Source organism: Barbus barbus, assembly GCF_936440315.1.
Source record: "Barbus barbus genome assembly, chromosome: 17".
In the NCBI taxonomy this organism is placed as follows: Eukaryota; Metazoa; Chordata; class Actinopteri; order Cypriniformes; family Cyprinidae; genus Barbus; species Barbus barbus.
The window spans coordinates 11,692,845-11,709,360 of NC_136745.1; the positions used below are offsets into that span (position 1 = coordinate 11,692,845).

A 16,516-nucleotide genomic window follows, 5' to 3' on the forward strand; every position below is an offset into this window, starting at 1 on the left:
GTCACTGAGGTTTTAACTCACTCCTGAGAGAGAGGATACTTTCCGCTCACGTGTGTGTGTGTGTGTGTGTGTGTTACATATTCATTCCACAGCAAAGCAATCGGTCAAATTAAATGATCGAATAAAAAAATCAAGTAAAATATTGGAGAATAAGATCTACATTGGCCCGAAAAAGTATTTACACGCTTACAAATGTCTGAATGTTATATTTGACAAAATATAAAACCCAAGTAAGCAAACAAATAATTTCACTGCAAAATTTCACATCTGAGAAGTGTAAGATATCCACAGTCTTCTGAATCTGCAGAGTGAGCTATTTCTGAAGTGTATGTAGACAAGCACTTATGGCACAAACCTGTTATGAATGTTATAATTACAAAGATGAAGAGAAGTACAGTATTTTACACATTTCCTTTCAGTAAATTGTCTGAGCCCACAATCATTTAAAAGCAATGGAAAAGATAAATGGAATCTTTTTCATCCACTGAAGATTACTTGTGTTTAGTCAGCTGGTAGACTTTAATATTAAAGCGACATTAAGTAAATAAAATGGCCTTCTGTCAAGAGAGGATTTTCATCAGTCAGAATAAAAATCAGCCAGCGGGAGTGTGTTTTTGGAGCTTAACTACAGCATGCTGAGGACTTGAGCTCATGTCTAAGGAGGTATGAGTCACTCATTCAGTTTAATACACACGCAGAGAGCTCATTGGTTAAATTCATAGCTATTCTCTCAAACAATCAGGATGCACACGTGAATTCTCAGATGCTTGCTTGTTTTTCTGTCCCGTCACACACTGCTTACATTTCACCATCTGCTGTGAATCGGAGTAAGTATCTCAGAGTTCAGATGTGGATGATTGTTCCAGTGCAGATGGAGGAGAGAAGCCAAACAAGCAAAGCAGAACAAAGCAATGCAATGACATTCAGCCTTATTATAGCATCATCAAAAACTTGCCACCACAAGCTGGGGTGTTGTGGGTGGTTGCCAGAGCATTGCCTCTAAGGTGTTCAGAGTGGTATTTAGCATGTTTCTATGCAGTTGCTTTGGCGTTGCTAGGTGTTTGGTCTTTTTGTTTAAAGAAATTAAACTATTGAAGGATTTAAATCGATATAGGAGAACAAAGAAAACGGCAAACGGTAAAAGATATTTTTTTAGTAATCAGTTTGAACTATTTGATAATAATATTTTTTATTTTAAAACAAGCATAGGTAAGTGTGAATGTTATATATAATATGATGGTTACAGCCTGGTTTGCAGTAAAAATGGTGCAGGATCAGATCAAATTAACATTTGATATTAAATCAGAATGAATCAGAGAGACAAAAACAAACACCGCAGCTCAGTATGAAATTCCCATCAGGGCCTCACTAATCCATATGGTACATTTTTCACTGGCACAATGATAAAACTTCCACATCCCTCACACAGTTAAAAACACGTTGGCCAGCAGCCCAGTGGCCACATATGGGATTGATTTCACTTTTTTCAGGGCTTTGTAAACATTTGTCATTACTTCATGTGACAAAGCACAGAAACTGCTGTGCGGACGACCAGCAGAATAACATCACCTATATTACCCCACGAAACACTGGGGTCTGCAATAATGGATCATTCTCTGACACTTCATATATCCATCCAGATTTGTGTGTCTGCTCACATATGCTGCCAGGTTTCATAACTACATATTCTGACTTGCATAAGCAAATTCTTACAAAAGTCTTTTTGGCTGGAGCATGGAAGAGTATGATGATCTATAATGATTCTTTGGCTGAGGTTCATGAAATAGAGACATTTTCCAACTTTTTAAGAGTGCCTGAACACATGCAGTAACTATACATCTTCTTAATGGTGTATGAGCTCTTCATTTAGAGTATTTGTAGAAAAACTATCTATAAGGCTTTGCAGTAAAAAAGACAAAAATGCATTTTAAAAGATATTTTGTATCTCTGGATGCTCTGGTTAAAATGCAAACGGGTTTCAAATAACATATGCATAAAAAATGCACAATAACGTCCCCTAAGGATCCAAAATAGTCTAGATCACACAGACAAATGATAATTTAGAGGAAGCCAGTCAGCCGCAAATTAGACAGTCAGCTTCGAGGAATTCCAAACAGACCAGGATGCTTTTAAAAGGCTCTTTTGATCACAAAGTGGCTTCAACTGCAAAATACAATATTTATTTTGGTTTAAAGTTATAAAATACCTGAAATTGCCCCATAAACCACTGCATTATATAACAAAATATCAAGCCAAGTGGTATTTAATATACCATAAGCACCCTTTTTGATAAACACTTCACAAAAAAGATGTTTGTAAGTGATAAGGTTTTCTGTTCAAAAGTAAAGCAGTTTGTGGTTGTCAAACATTAGTGCATCTCATGTTCGTTAATGTGATGAACAAAACCTGTGATTACTCTGTGAGGACATCTATGTGAGCTTGAGGAGAAATTATATCATACATCCAATCAAAATCACCAGTTGAATTTGGTACTCTGGGTCTAGCTACTTATTTTTTTATGCACTTTTTATTATTGGCATTGATGGTTCCATGAAGAACCTTATACAGCTATAGAAATTTTCCATTGCTCAAAAGTTTGCACATAAAGTGGAAAACAGTTATTCAGATTATTAAAATGTTCTTCACACTAAGAAAGTAAAGGTTCTTTTAAAGACTGCTCAATGAAAGGTTCTTTGGAGAACCAAAAATGGTTCTTCTACACTGTAAAAAATAAATCATAGGTCTTGTAATTTTCATTTAAAATTAAGGTGATAATTAAAAAGTGTGCATATTTTATTTTTAAAAATGTGGTTGTATAGAAAATATTGAGAACAATTCACTAATAAAACCAAGAGATATATTTTCCTCATTTTTAAGGAAACTTGAGCAGTTGTGAAGGAATTAAGGAAATTAAGGAAATTAAATTAAGGAATGGATTAAGATGATAAAATTACGGAAAGGCATCACTGTGAAAAACAACAATAACATTCTATGTGCAGCTTAAGTGCTTTCAAACATGTTTTCAAATATCACTAAAGATTACTTTTTGTACTAATCCTATAGAGGTACAAATATTTGATAAATATGGACCAAGAGGTTTTTTTGGACAAGCATACAATCTGACCTTTGTATTCTTTAAACGTCCGTTACCTGCTTGGCTTCTTCCCCATAGTTCTCTGCGAAGGGAATCCCATCATGCCACACACCACACGAGAGCTCTTGGTGGTCCAGCCAGTGTTGCAGATGTGACCCCATCCTTCCTTAAACTTCACCTCTATCACTCCCTCCGTCACAGGCATACGGCCGGCATGGGCACCAGAGAGCGGACGCAGACGAATCTTATCCATTCGGTTTTCATCCACCTGCATCATCTAAAACATATATGCAGAACAGGTAAATTGGATGCAGGGCATATATAGGCTTTGAGATAAGTTTTATCAGTTTTTCATGTATGTGCATGTTTGTGGTGAAGTCGTCATCCAGTATGTTATTCAGATGGTTATAAGCCTTGGATATGTTTAACTAGTCAGGTACAATCTCCTATTCCATGTGTTTTTCATGAACGAGCCTGTCTCTTTGGCTCATGCACAACACAAGTCATCTCACATGAGGGTTTTGGATCTTTAACGGCCAAACCACACCGTAACTGTGCATTGGCTAGAACACAAACTCTCTCCACCATTTACACAAGCACTTCCAAATGTCTGGCCAGAACCATCAACTGAAATCTGATTTTGGAAGCCAAGTTGTAACCTAAGGCTGAACTGCAAGGTAAAGAAGTAGCAAACCACATCTATACCAGTCGGCCTTCTCATGCAATGCATTGTGAGTTTAACAGAGTTTCCAAAAAGCTTACTGTAAAAGCTCTTGATTTTTCTTTTAATTTTGGACCTTTGACCTCTCAGATGATTTTGTCAGAAAGAAGTTACAGTGAAGACATTTATAATGTCTGAACGATTTCTATTTCAAATAAATGCTGTTCTTTTGAACTTTATATTTATCCAAGAATCCTGAAAAAAATGTATCACACTTTCCACAAAAATAGTAAGCAACAAAACTGTTTTTAATATTGATAAGGAATGTTTCTTGAGCACCAAATCATATTAGAATGATTTTTAAAGAATCATGTGACACTGAAGACTGGAGTAATGATGCTGATTTTTCGAGGGAATATGCTAATGATTTTTCTTAAAGTTAGTGATTTGAACAAACACAACTTTTAAATGTAGTACAAACATGAATAATACCTCAAATCATGCAGCCTTTTTATGGAGAGGTGTGTTAATACTTCTATTAGCTATTATAAACATGATTTTTGACTCACAGATGATAAAATTATTTCTATACTTATAAGTATAGAAATGAGTCATATCTAGAGAAAAGAATATCAGTAAACAACAAAAAACCTTAACCACATACTAATATGATAAATAAATAAACTGAGGTAGTGAGTTTTGCATGCACAAGCATCACTCACCACTTTTTTTTTTTCAGAAAATCTAATAATTTTTGCTGTCAAACTTAAATGCTAATTTAAAATCCATTTTATAAACTTCTGCACATGTGAATACTCATCATACAAACATTCAGGCAATTGAAACTATGCCAAAGACTGAATGTCATATAGTGAGTCTGATGCTCAGATATTTCTTTTGTTTATTTGTCTGCAATTTCTTTGGCTGTGTGTGTGTGTGTGTGTGTGTGTGTGTGTGTGTGTGTGTGTGGTTATGTCACATGTCTACACCAGGAGTTAGGTAACTGACATCTAAAAACAGCAGAAAACAAAACAAATGACAGTCAGTTTCAAACGAAATTGCATTTCATTGAATCAAATAGAGTGCAAATTATAATTACTTTGGGAAGGTCTTTGGAAAGAACATTCTTCTTGTCAGTCTGTGTTTCACGAGTTCACACTTACATATAAATAGAATAAAGTTTATGCGTATTTGGCGTGCTGTCCGAGGGGAGGGCTCCGAGCTCGGAATTTTGGCCCGAACCCAGAGTACCCCCCCCCCCCCCCCCCCCCCCCCCCCCCACCCCACAGGATAGGACAGTAATAGTTGTAAGTGTGGAGAAGGGGTGGCGGAGGGATGCTGGAAAACTGCCAATGAAGTCTGCTGTGTATATATACCCTCCTCTTATCTTGTTAACTGGGTTGATTACTGATTGCTCTCCTCTCGTGTTAATTAGGTTAATTATCTGAACGTGCTCCTCATGAACTTTGTTAATAAAACATAATTTTGAAAAACATTTGAAAATTTGGACATGAAATCAGTCATTTGCCCCATTCCAGTAAACTCTGACACATCTGTAGCGTTACACAAACTGCAGAGGTTCGTCTGACACCCACTCATGTTCTCTGTGTTCCCTCTGCCTTCTGGACCAGAACACAGAGAAACTTGGCATGTAAACTGAGCAGCGGCACTTCTGCACGTATTCAACCCTTCCATCTCTTCACTTCTCTTCTGCCGTTCAGTCTCTAATTCTCCAAGCTCTCATATCTCTACATCTGTCTCTCTTTCTCTGGTGTGATTCCAGCACACAAGCAGATCATCTGAGACTAATTTACAACAGAGCAACTTTCAGTCGGAGTGGAGTGACATTGGCTGTGGACTTTCTTTCTTTGAATGTGGATGAGGAAGAGAGAGAGAACATGGGAGGGAAAAGGGGCTGTCAAATGGAGAGGGAGAAGATGAAAAATTAAGTAGGATAAAACAGCCCAAGAGATAAAAGGAGTGCGTAAATGTGACAGAAAGTAAATGCATTTTAAACAAGGTGTCATACAATTCTGGGTTGCTTTTTGATCCAGGACGCAAAAATTCTTGCTTTGAAAAGTAACAGCCCACCTCTCCTCAAGATGTTAATAAAATACATTTGAAATGTAAAATCCTTTTTTTTTTTTTAAATGATGGACAGCAAATCAAGTATGTTGAATCTATAAGCATCGCTCCAAAACACCATCTCAATAAGCATTGTCATATTTATCTTTTTTTTAAGCAAAAGAGGAACAATTGATTTGAGAAAAACCACAGGCAAACACAACATCAGCAATAAAAACCAGTAAAAAATTTGCTTTTGATTCTAAATGATTTGCATGCAAGCTGAGAGAGCTTTGTTATTTGATATGCACTTCTCAATCAGCTTTACGGCACTGCACATACAGGATAATCTGTTAAATCAGATTTCATTGCTACATTAATATGATTTATTGGTGTAATAGGGTGCTGCAAGGATGCCTTATTTTTTTAGGCCAAAAAAACCCCCAGAAACGAGTATTTTAGCACTTCCGGATCCTTCATCTTGAAGGCAGTGTTTTTGTTTTTTTTTTATGGATTTTTGGTTAAATACCTAAAATATGTTCTGTGGTTATCACAAGCTAAAGATATTTTTTTTTTCACCTGACATAAAATACATCAGTAATAAACCCTTGTGATCTTTTAAAGCCTACTGTATACTTGTATTGTAAAAGGCAGTTGCTATTGTGTAGCACTATGTTTATAACCAAGACCTTGCGAACTATGCTAACTCAAATTTCATGCAAAAAATGTTTTTAAATCAAGACTGAAAGAGTTGTCAGGGGGTTAATGGTTGTGACGTTAAAGTCACGTGACTGTAGTGTAGTTCATTTATAGCCTACATTTAGCTTTTTACATATGGCACTTGAATTTAGGCTTAAAAATTTATAAAAGTTGTGTTCTTTTGTGAAGCTTTTTTTGATAAACAAAACGTGTAAGAATCATGAACTGTTGTTGGTCACAAAATCTTATTTTTTGTAATGATTCAAAAGCCAATGGAAAAATCTTATTGGGTTTTTGTTGAGGGAACCAGGGTGATGCTAATGCTCAAATATGTCATCACTGCAGCACTCTATGAAATAGCATCAGTGTTATTTTTTTTTCTCTGTTTGCCAGAATCAGTGGCATTGCATTGGATGAAAGTGATCAATTACCTCAATGATGTTGGAATCTGCAAAGCCTGGAAGTCTCTCATCTTTACAAACCACCCCTGCGTCCTCCTGGTGCGTGCAGTCACTGTTCCCCCAGCCACGGGACACACATTTCTCTATGCTGTTTTCCGATCCACCACACATGACATTATCCAGCCAGATTTTACCTGCAGATTTTTGACCAGCCAGGTTAGCTCACAACAACTTTTCTGAGAGTGTATAGAGAAAGCTGACTTTCAGATGTGAAAAACACCTAAGCTGCACTAAAATGAAAATGACATTTTGCTAATAAGATTCATTTTTAACTCACCAGTGCCCGGTCCATACTTGGCACTGTGTGACCAGCTTAGTGCCTCCACAAACCCTAGATGGCGACAGAGAACATGAGCGTTGGCCAAGGTGAAGTCGTCATCACAGATAGTGCCCCATTCTCCGTTGTAAAACACTTCCACTCTCCCTTCATTGTGCTTGCGAGGGTACCCGGCCAGGCGAAACTTTATTTTTCCATCCTGAGAGGGTGAGGTGGTCTGGCCGAGACAGGAGGACAGCCAGAAGCCCCATAGCACCATGGCAATCACCATATCCCACAATCCTCCTCTCAGCATGGCTTGAAGGTGTGAGAGATGAAGAGAGCAAGAAAAACTAAAAGGGAGAGAGTATGCATTAATTTGCAAGGTTTTAAAATGTGCATTTTATTACAACAAAATAAAGCAAATCTCACTTTAATCTTCAATATTTCCTGTTTCCATGAAATAATATCAAGCAATGTTTATATTAGGAAATGCAGAATTAAATTCAAAATATTATCATCAGTGTCAAAATATATCAGATTGAGAAGTGACATCTTCAAATATCACTCATTGTGTTTTATATACAGAATTTATGTGTTTTTGTTATTTTTGTATTCTTAGAAACTTAAAATGTGCAATAGTTTTTATCATTTCCACAGGAATGATAAAATATATCAGGCCAAGGAATGAAATGAAATTGCTAAATTTTACTCATACTATCATGTTTACATGTATTATGTTATTTTCATATACTTAGAAACTTAAAATGTGCACAAGAATGACAGAATTTAGAGAGCATATTTCAGTTGTGGGATTTACACAAATTCCTGACCACAAGTTGGATCTAACACTAGCTACTAAAGCAAATCCTTCCTCAGATCTTTGAATATCGTCTTAAACAGTGTTGGGAGTAACGCGTTACAAAAGTAATGCATTACAGTAACGGATTACTTTTTGCTGTAACGCAGTAGGCATTACTAATCAATTTTCAGTAATATTTTACTCAGTACATGTTCAGTAACACTTGCGTTACAACACACTTTTAGCCCAAAATTTATTTATTTATTTTTATTTAATTTCCCTTTGGGCCAATATTCACGTCATAGTTCAGACGCGGGTGGTCCTCGGGCCTGTTTTAGGCTTCTCCTTATCTTTATATTTGATCAATTATTGATGAAAAAATTGCCGCGTTGGTGGAAATAACATAAGTTCGTGCTACCGCGACTGTCAAGAACGGCTGGACGGGGTTTAGTGTCCCGCAGCAGCAGTGAGCCGTCAGCTGAAGAGTTCTGCTTCAAATACACCAATAAAGCAAAAGCCCCAGCAAAAGTAATTACCATGAATGTGTCCGGGGGAAATAGTAAGGATTCGCCATCTCCTCGTTAGACGCGCCTTTAGAGAGAAGTACATCTTCACGGATAACGATTGTATTAAATAGTTTTTTTTTTCGTTTTTATTTATTTCATTAAGTAGTAATTTAAAGCTTTCTATGGATATATTTATCATGTCTGTGAGGCATGTATTCGCTGTCTTTCGGTTCATTTTTGTGAAGCGCTCCTGTTCAAAATAAAAGCACGACGTTTTGTTGATATTATGAGTGCAAACAAATAAAAGTAGACCCTTTACAGTTCCGAATGATGTATTACTCTTACCTTTATGAGCAAAACTTACGGCGTAAGTTGTTTCCATTGGGGCTCTAGTACATTTTGTCATTTTAGAATGTTAAGTTCTACTTCTGTAGATATTTTGGTGAATGTAACTCAAAAGTAATACATGAGTCATGTAACCCATTACAATTCTGAGACAGTAATAGTGTAAGGTAAGGAATTACTTTTAACAGTAACAAGTAATCTGTAATGTACTGGAAGTAACTTGCACAACACTGGTCTTAACTGAGGCATGTTTAAGATGACAACACTCAATTAACAAGTGAATTATAACCACAATAAAGTGAAGTTTAATGTTTACTATATCCCATATAGGAATATTGCATGCAACTATTGTAGTAATCGTTTAATTTCAAATTAAAATTTTAGAATAATTGCATTTTTATATTTGAAAATAAATGCATTTAAACAAAAATAATCAAATTTCTATAATGTCCGTGCTCTACTTACCTGAATGCAGGAGACAGAAACTTGCACAGATTTTCTAATGAGTCAACTGGTTGTGGGCTCAGTTGAGATCTGATCGAAGTTTGATCAGTTAGTGGAAGTCCAGAGCATCAAGAGAAATCACAGGACTCTGTTGCTGTCTGCAAACAGAGAGAGAGAGAAAGAGCTGGCGGGATGCAGGGGTTGAGCTGGGACTGCCGTATATCTGCCCGGTTAACAGGTTTATGAGGAGGCAGGTCTTATGTAGAGGTCTCTCTCAGAGTCACTGAATGGAAATGTCACGTCATGTCCTCTCCATTTCTGGCAGATCTGTTTTTGCATAATCTGGAAAAGACTCTCTGAGGATGCACGTGTGCAAGGAGTAGGAGGGATGATCAAGCATTTCTCCACTCTCTCCTTTTAATTTTCTGTTTTCTGTTTTACATGCATTCATATCATTCTTGCATAGCTTTTAAGCAATTTAAAGGTCACCAATTTTAGACAGCATCTTCTAGGTTTGAAATTAAACATCTCACCTGTGTAGTAAACAATTCTCACCTCCAACTCAAGGCAGCTGACAGCTCCATCTCTTGGTCAATAGCACATAGTGCATACAAGTTAATGCTCTACAAAGCAAACAAGATTCAAGATTTTTTTTTATGTCACATACACAATTATACAGAGTATAACCACCAGTGAAATGTAGGTGATGTCATGGTTTGACATCATGATATTGATATTAAAAAGAGACATTAAGTCAGGACAAAATTAATATTTTATATGTTAAGTACTTATACAGGAGAGAAGGCCACCAAATGGGAATTAAATATTCCATGGAGGGATTTATTAAATATTTTAAAATAAATATGGTGGGTAACTCGAAGTGAGGGTTTACGGATGACAACATGCAGGATCAACACTGTTCATATCGCAGGGTACGATTAAATTAATGTACATTTAACCAGTTTAATATGAAGAGACAGTGAAATGTAGACCTTCTTCTGTGTGTTTTTGACTTACACTGTACATGATGTGAGAACAGTCCACTATTTAAGTATGGATTCACTAACTTTAACGTTAGCTAGTTTTAGCCACAGATACCTTGCTAAAGCACAAGATAACATTAATGTTTTGCTTGAGCAGATGAAAATTGTAACGTAATAAGTGTATGAAACCAGAAAATGAACGTTTTTGCCTTCATTTGGATTGGGGTTGAATGCTTAGGGACATTTTGCTCTGTTTTGTTTGGATTCAGGAAATGTAATAAAATAAATTATATTGCCTACCCTCTCAGGATACCTGGAATCAGTGTTAAAAGTACCACAGGCGCATCGTTTTTGCATTTTTTGTAGCATAAACACCGTCAAACCAATGCGAGCTTCGGATCTTCCAATGTTTCTCCCCGTGCAACTGATACTCGACTGCCATTGGCTCATCTGCGATCGAGGGGAGGGGCTTACCGACAGGTCAGTTCAACGCCTGCATGTGAAGCTTGTGAACGACTCTGTACTACAGGTAACATAAACGCAGTTTGCAACTGAAAGACTGCCAGCAAAAGGGAATATAACATTTCTTCGAAATATATTGACTGTTTTTAATATTTCATACAAAAAGAAAATATCTTATGTGCCAACATTGCTATGTATAACCAACTTGTGTAACTTTCTGACATTTAAATTTGTCCAACAAACTGTTACTGAAAGAAAATACAGTACTTTTACATAGTAAAAGTGTGTGTGTGTGTGTGTGTGCATGTTTATGTGGTTTATGAGGACACAAATTTGTATAATGACATGGGCATGACAGAGGTATTACAATATGAAGGTGGTTTATGAGGACACTGCCTATGTCCCCGTAATTCAAAAGGCTTAAAAAACATACTAAATGGTGTTTTTTTTTAATCTAAAAATGCACAAAGTCTCCTGTGAGGGCTAAGTTTAGGTGTAGGGTTGGTGTAGGGCAATAGCACACACAGTTTGTTCAGTATAAAAACCATTACGCCTATGGAGAGTCCCCATAAACCACAAAACCAACATGTGTGTGTGTGTGTGTGTGTGTGTGTGCGTGTGTGTGTGTACACGCGTTTTTGTGGCAAATGAGGACATAAATTTGTATAATGACACACAGGGGCACACTTTTCCCGGTGAGAGGGTTCAACACCCGCACTTTTTCTGCAGTTGTTCCGCAGTTTTGCACAAACGCCTTACAGCAGTCGCTCCTCCGTTTCTCTGGCCGCTCTGACTGCGTCTGCGCAGTGCGCTCGCTGCGGCTGCCTCCTCTCAAACATGACACCGGCTTTGAGTGTGACCGGCTGATGATTGGCTGTTCTGCCTTAAGCCCCGCCTCTCTTGATTTGTTAGATGTATTGGTCAGCTCGTGCTGAGGAGGCGGGAACTTATGGTTATCGTTATTTATATCTCCCTTTTCCAGGTGCTTTGAATGAGTGTTTATGTTTTCGAGGTTTTTTAATAAAGCTTGATATGTGTTTAGGAAGATGTTCTGTTTATGTATTGTTGACATGTCGAGTGTTTTCTGTATTATATTTCGTTTTTTAGACTAATTGCTAATTAGAATATTGTTCAGCAGCTAGCTAGCTAAATTCGGTTATGTATGTGGCATGCAATGTATAAAGTAACTGATGAAGAAGGCAGGGAATTGACAAGGAGGAGGGACAAATTGTCATTGTTAAGCAGTGTATCTATGGGTTTATTGCCAGTGCAGTTGATTTTGATATTTTGAGCATTGTTTGTTGATTAGCGGAATACTTTTGTGGATACTTACCTGTTGTGTTTGATTGTACCTGAGAAAAAAGTGAGAAATGATGTCATTGTTTGCATACCTGTTGAAGAACTATGAAAGAAAAGTGTATATTATTTTAATGTTTAAAAACAGTAAATTGTTACATTATTTATACCACCAGAGAAAAAGCTTTGTGTGGTCGTGTTTTTTTTTTTTTTTATCTCCCCTTTTCAAGGCGCAAGTAAGCTAAATTTAGCAGTCACAGTCCTGTCAGACCCATGTCACTATCAAGCTTACCACTGTCTTTTTGTCACACAGTATCATTAAGATGCAGAAAAGAAAGAGGCAGGAGAAGATTGACACCTTTTTCCAAGAGAAATCCTGTAAGTGAAGTTGAGAGGTCTATGAAGGAAGAGAGGCCATGTGTGTGTGTGTTTGTGTCATGGGTGGTGCTTATTTCCATCCCAGGTGCACGCGTGTGTCTGGTGTGTTTATATCAAATTCACAATTTCATTTCAAATGTTTTGATTAGGGTGTATTTGAGGATGTGGCCAGGAGTGAGGAAGACAGAGATGAAGACGGAGGAAAAGGCAGACAAGAAGAACAGAGTGAGGTCAGAGAGGATAAGGATGAAGATGAAATGGTAGAGAGAGGAGCAGAGAACTCAAACGTGGCTGTTACTCGCCATCAGGTCAGTAAGCCCAATCAACCAGATCCAAAATTAATTTCTAAACAGTCCTTGCCCAAATATACTTGAGTTTTCAAACTCAGTGGTACCAGAAATTTCCATGGCTCCATGTGAGTCCTGGTGTTGAGGGTGTATTGTGCTTTTACTGCTCTAAAGCCTTTAACTCTGAGACATCACCTCTTGTGATGTGTGTTCCGAGTGTGTTTTTATACTTTTCTAGTATCACTCATTTAAATGGGAAGCTTTTCATATCTTGTATGTTATACCTTTTGTACCCTTCTGTCATTGTATTCATCGTTTTTATTGTTAACAAACAAACCACATCCATCCCCCGCACTTTTGAAAAGCTTGCTACGCCACTGATGACACAGACAGGTATTCCAAGGTGAAGGTGATTTATGAGGACATTGCTCATGTCCCCACTTTTCAAAACACTTATAAATCATACAGAGTGATTTTTTTTGGGGGGGGGGGGGGGGGTTAGGTGTAGAGTAGGTGTAGGGCAATAGCACATACAGTTTGTACAGTATAAAAACCATTACGCCTATGGGATGTCCCCACTTTTCACAAAAACAAACGTGTGTGTGTGTGTAGTACTGAATAATTGCCATACAGATTAATATTTACATGGTACTCCAACCCATGGCTACCAAGGTAAGAAAATGTCTACCAAGAATCTGAAAATTTATTTCAAATTATTCTTGGCTGCACCTTACATTTTTGCCCTTTCTTAAATGATGCATTGAGACCGTTTGATATGATTGACACCTGTTAAAGGCCTTAAGGTAAGGCAAGCTCGCACTGAATTACCTGCTCTTTTTCAAATGTGTTCTCTCATACTGCCTCAAACCTTTTAAATCAGCTTGACAAGTCATGCTGACGACACCTTTCCTCTTCATGCATCTCAATGTGAAGTGTTGACTGCTGGTCTACAGAAACAGGGCTGTTGCTCTGCAGGAAGTCGTCTCACCCCAACCCGTAATTTAACAGCAAACGGGTGGGTGTCGGGGGGCCAGTGGCAGGCAGTGTCCCCTCTGATCGGCTTGTCTTCATTCCCCTCACACCGCCGAGGGAAAAGCAAGGCTGCAGCAAAGAGCTGTCATTTGCTGCTGTCAGTCACTGTTCAGTTTTGCATACACACCTCTTCAGGCCTATAGATTTTTCAACCTCTGCTCTTGAGTGTTTATTAACATTTTATTGAAAGTGATTGTAACAATTTGTTTGAGCTGCTACATAAAAATCTTTTGTGCAGAATAATTGTGTTATGGAACAGAGCCGGGAGGACAAATAGTAAACAGCTTAAGACAGGCTAGATTTTTACATCATTTTTAAACCAATGTAAGTCTATGGACTTTTTTTTATTATTTTATTTTTTATCATTCAACAGGAGTGTTATTTTAGTCATATATTATTAGAATATTTAATAATATTTTGCCTTTGCTTTTATTTGTATATATTTTCAGTTTTAGTACCTTTGCTATGTATATAGTCATTTTATTAGATTTTTTTTTATATGTTTAAATATTTAAACATTTTTAGTACTAACATTTACATTTAGCAGAAACTTTTATCAATACCGACTTACAAATGAGGACAATGAAGCAATCAATCAAAACCAACAAAAGAGCAATAATATGCAAGTTCTATGACAAGTCTCAGTTAGTTACACTCAGTTAAGGTTTTTATATACATACATATGCATACATGCAATAAAAAAAAAGATATATATATATTTTAAATAAAAAAAGAAAACAAATAGATAAAATAGAATTAGAATAGAGAATGCTAGCGTTAGAGGGACAAATAAAGATAAATGAACATTTTAAAGATACTTAAATGAAAATTAGAAATGTTGCCTAGGCAACTAACTGAAATAAAATAGCTTTCCATTTAATATCTATATTTTAATAATTTTACTAATTTTAATCATTTTACTTTGCTTGAGTTAATAACACTACCATCCAGCATGCAGGCAAAAATGGGTTCCTGAATAGCACACCTCTATTCAACAAGCTGCATAATTTGAGACATCAATTATATCCATTGCTCTAATGATATGTAACGAGTTACATGCCAAAGCACTTAGTGTAAGAGGTTTGATATTATGTAGTCATGTCAAACACTGAGTGATTTCATAGGCTTGTGTTTGGTTGCATTTGATTGATGAGAAGTGTTAAAATTCTGCATGTATTTTTAGTCAGTATCATATTAAATATGTTGTGCTATCATAAAATTGTGATTTAAAACATTATATTTCAGTGTACGTACAGAAACCCCATTTTGTAAAGAAACCAGAGCAGTAAAATGTCATTATTCAAGCATATCTACATATAAATATGTGGAGGTGGTGTTCTTTCTCGGGTTGATAAAGCTGCACGCGCTGAATATGACATTCAGTATGTCATTCACATGCACTGTGCTGCATACTTAACAGGCGGTTTACCTCAAGAGCGATTATTTCAGAAGGAAGGTCAATGTCACTTCTGTGCCTTCCACCATAAAATCAGCCACGCATGCTGTCTTAAGTGGCTGCTGAACAGCTCTGTGTGCAGGTCTGACTGGTGTCTGTCGGAGTGTAATCATGGAGGGAATAGGGCTGTGGAGTCTCAGCGGAGTGTGATGGGCCGATGGAGTCGAAATTAAAAAAAGAGGATGAACAGTGTCATGGAGCGCCATTGAATCACCTGATGGGAGGGGATAAGGTGAAGTCACACAAGGAGAGACCTTTGAGTGGTGATTATATGCAGTTGTTCTAAGTAGTTTTTGATGTGTTGCTATGTGGTTGCTAGGGTCAAAAGGGCCTAGTTTCTATGATGTTCTGATCTCTAGATAGATGGCTAGGGTCCTTTCAATGTAAGTCTGTGGGTTTTTTGCCCGTTTTATCATCCGCCAAGCCTGCTGAGAAAAGTAATTGTCATAATGATGCTTTCCTGAATATATTCCAAGAAAAAAGGGAGATGAAAAGGCTGAATGAGGAAGAGAAAAAGAAAAACCTGTGTGTAATATCCACCGCTGTTATGCCCACATCCAGTGTTTTTTGTTGAAAGATCTGTGATTTTCAGCTTACCATACAATTACACAGATAGAGGCCAGCTACAGCATTATAATTTTCACTGGCGTACTTCAATTGCCATCCTCTGCTCTGTTTGAATGTGGGTATTTGTCTGTGTATGGGTAAATCACTCACCATTGTCAGAAATAGGCCTTAACATGGGAATCACATGCAAATCCTGTATAAGACTGTAGATCAATTGGTCCATTCATCAACAGCAAGTAGTATTTAGACACCGCCAAGGCTGCGGTCTTCAGGATCACAGTAATTACTCATTGTCAGCTCTCAGCCAGGTGATTAGTACCGAAAAACAATGGCCCTACTTTTCTGTTTGTCCCTTGAGGAAGCCTATTGTTCCTCAGGAGGGACAGTGTACCAAGAATGACAGAGATAAATAGTAATGCATTGACATTATCGTCATCCAGATCTGCTGAAAAGCCACGTGGGCTGCTGTCCTTCAAGAAAATGTCACCTTGTAGCTGGATATGTTTTGATCCTTTTGATAAGGTTGCTCTATAGGCATGGGCAAGGGTTGGAGCTAAACTCTGCATGGACACCGGCCCTCCAGGACTTTTGCCATGTGGCTCCCTTTACACATTACGTTAACTTGCTTTTTTACGTTAACTTTTTTTGTTATTCTATATCAGATTGTGACTGGATTGCTAAAAAGCATCTGGAAGTGGTCTGTGATTTTTGACCACATTTACA

At 37.3% G+C, this 16,516-nt stretch overlaps 1 protein-coding gene across 1 annotated transcript in view; it reads right to left on the reverse strand.

Moving 5' to 3' along the window:
* The window catches only part of LOC306883533 (lysyl oxidase homolog 3A-like), a 27,059-nt gene extending 17,404 nt beyond the window's left edge, over window positions 1-9,655 (reverse strand). Inside the window, exons 1-4 of the mRNA XM_079438848.1 lie at window positions 9,354-9,655; window positions 7,257-7,588; window positions 6,950-7,113; window positions 3,151-3,371 (exon numbers count right to left, since the gene is read on the reverse strand). Coding sequence (XP_079294974.1) covers window positions 3,151-3,371; window positions 6,950-7,113; window positions 7,257-7,551 — 680 coding nt within the window. The 5' untranslated portion in view covers window positions 7,552-7,588; window positions 9,354-9,655. The remainder of the gene's footprint in view (window positions 1-3,150; window positions 3,372-6,949; window positions 7,114-7,256; window positions 7,589-9,353) is intronic.
* Window positions 9,656-16,516: the final 6,861 nt, after the last annotated feature.